Genomic DNA, 6,799 nt, shown 5'->3' on the forward strand with positions numbered 1-6,799 from the left:
GTATTTTCAAGGTTTTAGTAGAAACTGAAGGGAAGAAACTGGGAGACCAGAAGTCAAGGTTCTTCAATACAGACTTAGAAGATACTTCTGGGTCCTCTTTTTGAAAATGTCTATTTTGCATTTACAGGCGTGTGAGAAGCACATGCATATGTATGTGAGAGGCTGCTTAAATTTTGCTATTGGTATTGAGTGGCAGCAAAGTAGAAGCCTTGGAGCGGTGTTCAGAATAGCTGAGTTTGATTCTTGGTTCTCTTATTGAGCTTGGATCTATCATATGATTTCTTCATTTCTCTGTCTTTTAAATGGGGGGAATGAGACTGGCTTTGTTGATATGTCGTGGTTCAGCAATGGAAGATGAATTAGAAAAGATAAAAAGTGGTGGAATTAGTATTAAAGTATGTATTCTGAGACTAAGTCATGATTAAAGTATTTTATCAGGGAACTACTTTAACAGTGTGCTAAATGATGATACTCTTAAGGGGAGGCAAATGAGGCATCAAAAGTAAAAGTCAAAAGCTGATTAAAATACCTTATTATATAAAGGTCAGTCTTGCAGTAGTGCTGATTGATACATCAGCTGATCCAACAGTCCCTTTCCAACTCTACTTTCTATAATGATTAAATAAAATTAGTCCTAAGCGTATGAATTAATTACTTAACTGAAGAAGTTGGAGACAGTGAATAAAGAGTCCTTGTTCCCCACTGATTAAGAAAGGAGAAACATGGGGAACTGCTTTCTGTCTCATAGAAAGTTGGATCCCACTTGCTGTTACAGTCTGTAAGGAGTCTCATACAATACCTCAGTTACAGAAATTATCATTCCATGTAACAAGCTCATGATATGAGGGATCAAGTATAGGGACTTAAAGGCATGCTGGTAGCAAAAATCTAGGCAGCCTCAAAAAAAATGCTCCTTAAACAGTATAGGGGACTCAGTGCATTGTATGGGCTCTATGCCCAGCTGAAAAATTCTGTAGGGCAGCAAGGCATAGAGGGGTTGAGCATTACAAAGTGGAGTGATATGATGCATGAGAATGGGGCATGAAGTCATTAGAAAGTGCTGTCACAAGCTAGAATAAATCGCTAGGCTGGTCAGGACAAGTCCATACAAAGCCTGGACAGATCTGGAGATCCATGTTTTTTACTTAAAACAAAGCCTATGGCCTGTTACAAGCAATACCGTATTTACTGAGCTAGAAAGTGACAAGTCTGACTGTGCCATCACTAGTAGTTGCATTAGAAATGGCATTTTGAAGCTTGGACAAAGAATCAGAACTATTTCACAATACATAGATATATAAAAGGGTATTATCTGGTATTTATTTCATTCTGGGTAGGGCTAATCACACACAAAGGTTATCATACCCCACCCTCCACACCTTCTTCCCTACTGATAGAAACATTTTTAGGAAGAACAGCAGAGAACGGGGGAGCTCATGACTCAGCTGTTCTTGCATGAATGTTTCTGGGCAAAGTGTTAATGTAGACTAAAAAATCAAGGCAGGTTTGTGCCAAGAATCTGGACTGTGACTGGGAACAGCTGATGTATGAGGACTTTTCTGCTGCCCAGTCCAGCCTGCCATTTCAGAGAGATGCCCAGGCTGTCCATATGTTTACACCAGCCCTAATGTCTTGTCCTTGCACACAGAGGAAGCCTGTAGAACTGAGCTGCAATTGTTCCTTGTTGAAGTAAGTTCCAGCAATTTTGTTGGAAACCTTTCTCATTATGTAAAAAGTCATTAGTTTCATTACCTCGTTTCCACTGTGAATTTGTTTTGACTCTTCTTCAGCAGTTTCATAAACCAGGATCATTTTCTATCTGCAAACAAAACATCTGAAAAAAAAATACAGGTAACCTCTCTCTTACTGGGCAGAGTGTCAACAGAAACAAAGGGTGCTGTCCAAATGAAAGCAAGGCAAACAGCCCTGTTTTCCAAAGTTATACCCAATGAGACATATAAGTCATACCTAATGAGATATTTGAGGTATCTGGCTTTCTGGTTTCTGTTACAGGTAGCGTCCAAGACCGCTTACTACAGTAACAAGCAAAAGTTGATCTGTTTGGTGCTGGCAGAGTAGCTTTTTCTATTTATTCAGTCATTATTATATTGCTTTATTCTAGAACCTTGAAACTGTTCCTGTTACTTCTGGACTACTTCCAGAGTTGGTCTGCACTTTCTGTTGAAACCCTCGTCTTCTTCTGAATGACAAGCTTGGTGGACTCCAGTTTGTTGTTCCCTCTGACCTCTTCCTGGATTCCTGGGAACCCTGGCCCTGGGAAAGGCCCAGACTAGGGCACCCACATAATTTAGTTCTTTGGCTCTGGGATGACCCTATCAGGGACAAGTTTGCTGTGACTGAAAGTTAGCGTTCTGCTCTTGACTTCCAAGGTCTTTGTCTGTTGACTTTGATATGTCTATACAGTTTTACTTGATACGATACCAGAAAACAGCAGCGGAAGAAGAAACAGAGATGTGACATTCATGAGTAATATTGCACTCAAGATTGCTATAGGTGTGTACTAACTTCATTTGCTAGAAAGGAACACAACAGATAACAAGTGAAATTATAATCCAAAGATATTTTATCATGGTTTTGCCTATCTCTAGTGTCTGGAGGATATAGTTTTTCTTAATTCATGTTTTCAAATTAAATAAATTACTTTGTTCATAGCACATGGTCCATGTTATTATGTGTAATCTTTCAGGCATTTGGCATGCAAGAACTCCAGCTGTCAGAAATCATTTTATGCACCTACTTCAAGAGCATTTAGCATGAAATATACTCTACAGTCATGGTAAAACTGAAAATAGAGGTTTAGTTGCAATCCCGTTTGACTAAACGTATTTACAACACCACAGCACATTTGATTTTACAAACCATCTTCACCTTAGTTTTGTAAATCTAAACATTTTCAGGATCGTAATGAGCTGACATGAGGGTGTCGTTGAACAAAGTTATTAATCTCAAATGCTCTTTCATCTCAAAGCACTTGCACCCTTCTAGGTGGCAACATTTGACATGAGACAGACCATTGCTCAGGTTCCTGTATGCTATTGCCCTCAGTTCCTGCCTTCTGATGTTCCCAACTGATTTTCTCTTAATTACTGAGTGTATTATTCCTGTCTAGTATATGCACGCTGAAACCAAAACTCACTGCTCTTTGTATAAATCCATGTCTGAGAGAGGCTGAAAGGATCAGCATGATCATTGAAACTTCTCTCCAATATCACACAGGCTGTGGGATGGCTGGATTCCCCTCCAGTTTATCAGCGCTGCATAAGCTGTGGAATCAGAGCTGGACACTGTTCCAGGAGTGGTTCTGACTTTGCCATACCCAGAGGTGTTACAAGCCCTCTTCTTCTGCTCAGTTTCCTTTTCTGCAGCCAAGACACTCAGTAGCCCTTCTGCCTGCTAGCACTGCTCCAGCTCATGTTTAGTTGACTTCCCACATGGTCGCTGTCAGTGTGTGGCTACATTTCTTGCTCTTTGACGTATCATTTTGCATCAGGCCATGCTTATAGAATGAGCCGTTTGGTGACGCACATGAAGACTTCTTTGGTCCTCTTCACCGCAGCAGCTGAGAGAGAGAAAACGGACATTGCTGCTGGCTCCCAGCAATCTGGAGAAAATCTGGATGTTGTAGGTCTATCTACTCCTTCTTCCTCACTAGAAGGAGATGAATAGATGTGGAAAAGAAGAGAAGACCAGGAGCCACCTTCTTTCTTTTCTACATATGCGCTGAATTCAGACACAAAATCATCCCAACATAAGCCCTGTTCTCTGAATAAACAGTGTCGGAGTACTTTGTGCCTCCCTATGACTTTGTTTGCCTTCCTTCCCCACTCTTCCAAGGTTTTCATAACCTCTCACTGCACTTGGACAGTTCAGTCAGTAAAGGTAGATCTTTACAGTATGAATACTCCCCACTGTCTGGTATAGCTGAAGACCCTGAATGTCCACTCTAGGGTCTAACAGGTGGACAACGTCTTGAAATACTGAGTAAATCCACCAGCATTGCTACCAGCAATGAGGTGTAAAGGTAAATAATTCTTGCTTCCTGAACACAGAGGCAATAGTTTAGCTGTACTTTTTACATTGCTACCATAATAATATATCTGAAAGATAAGTGCACATTGGATAAGAATTGAGAAAAATAGCAGTGTTATGTAAATGTCTGCTCAAATAGATGCATCTGGAATCTCTGCAGAGTACAATAGTTGAGTTATTTAGTGGTTATTTCAAAAAGAGCACATTCAGAAACCAAATTAGATTGGCATAGCTAAAACAGACTAATTTTATACAAAATGTTTACTACTATTCTTTTTATTTTTAAGTAGATTATTGAACCAAAATCCTCAAAGCTTTTACACTGGGCATGTTGGATGTGATTATGCAGTGGGGGGTTTTTCATCCCGTGAAATTTTAGAGGGTGGGAGTAAATTGAATCCATTAGAGCAATTCATACACTTTTAAAACGGTCATGAATCTTACTTGTACTAATCCTTGAGCGCAGAGTTTCAAACAACATTTTTCAGGTGTTTTAATGACTGATGTGTGTCGAATACATTCACATTTCCTTTGAAGATCTATCATAACACTCTGACAATAACAACTGGCTGACCCCTTGCAAATAAAACTCTGATAAAGCAATAAAGATCAGACATCATATATCCTACAGAGACAAATATTGGTCTACTAGAGAAAGTGGAAGTGTACTAGAAATCATTCAATGTGTTTCAAATGTTAAGGAGAAAAAAACATTGTCAAAGAGTTGATTGGAAATTTGGTACAGAAACCATGCTGGCAAAGTATAAAAGTGCCGTACTAAGGAGAACAGCCACAAAAACACAGTACTTGCATCATTAATGGAAACTCTGGATTTGGCAACATGGAAAGAAGTAATGCCAAATGGTTAAGGAGCAACTTTGCTTGGGACAATAAAAATTTGTATCAGCGCTAAGGCTGCATTTCTGTGCCCTTTCAGAACTAGCATGCAGCATCTAATTGCTGAATTTAAATGATAGCTGAAAACCTCTGAGCATTCCCTGTCATGTGGCCTCAGCACTTCCAAGCAGAGGCAGTAGCTGTCTAAAGAGCAAAACTGCCCTCCATTGTTCTGCCTCAGTTTGATAAGTATGCTCCCTGCTGCTCTGTAGATGTTAATTCTCAGCCCATATGGACAAAGATGACATGTTATTAAGTACAATAAATCTTCCCGTATAACCATCAGCCCAACTATTTTCCTGAAGAGGACTGACAAGCTTATCTTAAATAAATCCCTAAAAGGGCTCTGTGAAATGATTAGAAGTTGTATGTTTACAATGATGCCAGAAAAACAGCAGGTTTATACACTGATCAATCATTTATACACTAGTGAGCAGCTGGCATCCGAGGCTGTGTCTGCTCATCTATCTTTTCACAAAGGTTAGAGGTAGTAAAGTTGTACTCAGACACGAATATAGGTATAAAAATGTTCTAAAAATGCTAAGTACTGAGGATTACAGCATGAACAGAAAGGATTTCATATTTCAGAATAATTTCTATATAAGATCCTGATCACAAACAATTTGCCAAGGTGTGTCAAAAAACTTTTGTGGATAAGGTAATATTGACCTTTGCTGTCTGTACTATGGGAAGTGTTTTTTGAAAGAACAAGCTGGGAACCTCTGGAGAAGCTCTCTGGGTGTGAAGAGCAAGTCCAAAGGCCACTGCTTAGGTCTCTGGCTCTCATAGGGTGTCCACTTTGGAAGGGACCAATTCTCCTCATTTCTCAGCAAAGACTAGATCTGACTCTAGTGAAGAAATATGAGGAGAAGCCCAGGAAGGGAAGTTCATGATGCTATGAGATCCAGCAGGAAAACAGAACAACTGGTGGTATGGGTCCTGTTGGTTCACCTGACAGGGTTAGTGGCATCTTTGTATTCTTTCCCTTTCCACCAAATCCTTACTTTATGCCTATGGATGTGAGCGCGCATGCTTTCAATGGTGCCATCCTCTCAGCTTCTGTACTTCTCACTTCACAAAGTGCCTTCTTTAGTGTGCTCTTACAAGCCTTGAAGCATAGATGTTTGTACATGTATGGGTATCAGGAACACTCAGGACCCTTCAGAGCACTTGGGAGCACAGGGACAGTTACCACGGCAGGGAAATAGAGCAAGCACTGAGAGAGGTCCTGGTGGCCGGTGACATTGGTCCCTGCTATGGCAAACTATATGCTGCTTAGATTCTTTTTTAATATTCTGGAGCTACACCTAAAACCCGTCAGATTAGTTGAGCACCATATATCCCTGCTAAGCCTGCATTACGGTTTGTCCCATTGTTCTTCAGAATATTCTCTAAAGCTCTACATAGCATTGAAATCACAGTTATCATCCTGTGTTTGTGTAGACCTGTAGTTAGGTTGTCTTCTGGCATAAATTAAGGCCCTCATTGAAAAAGTTGCAGAGAGAGAAAGTATAATCTCTTTCAAACTAGGCATTTATAATAAATAACATTAAACAGTCCATTTTCTTTTCTTTGTCAGGTTTCCTGGGCTGTGCCTCAGTTCCACCTTGGTTGTCCTTTCTTCTTGTTGTTCGCTGCCTTTCTCCCCTGTCTTTTCATAACTCATGTATTTGTATCCCATTTGCTTAGCAAATCTCTTTATTTCACTTTTATTTCAGACCTTCAGCTTTCATAATCCCAGAACTAGGTGTTTTCTCAATTTATGTTTTCATAATTACAGAAAAAAGATTATATCATAATTTAAGCAGATGAAAACTGGAAGATAAAGGAATTTTTTCTGGTTTTTTTAATG

At 39.8% G+C, this 6,799-nt stretch overlaps 1 protein-coding gene across 1 annotated transcript in view; it reads left to right on the forward strand.

Moving 5' to 3' along the window:
• LHFPL3 (LHFPL tetraspan subfamily member 3) overlaps window positions 1-3,687 on the forward strand; it is a gene marked incomplete at both ends in the record, with an annotated part of 194,199 nt that extends 190,512 nt beyond the window's left edge. Inside the window, one exon of the mRNA XM_082014090.1 lies at window positions 3,512-3,687. Within this exon, the coding sequence (XP_081870216.1) occupies window positions 3,512-3,687 (176 nt within the window). The remainder of the gene's footprint in view (window positions 1-3,511) is intronic.
• Between the last annotated feature and the right edge of the window lie 3,112 nt (window positions 3,688-6,799).

The sequence above is a fragment of the Phaethon aethereus genome, assembly GCF_964289735.1.
Source record: "Phaethon aethereus genome assembly, chromosome: 1".
NCBI classification, from domain to species: Eukaryota; Metazoa; Chordata; class Aves; order Phaethontiformes; family Phaethontidae; genus Phaethon; species Phaethon aethereus.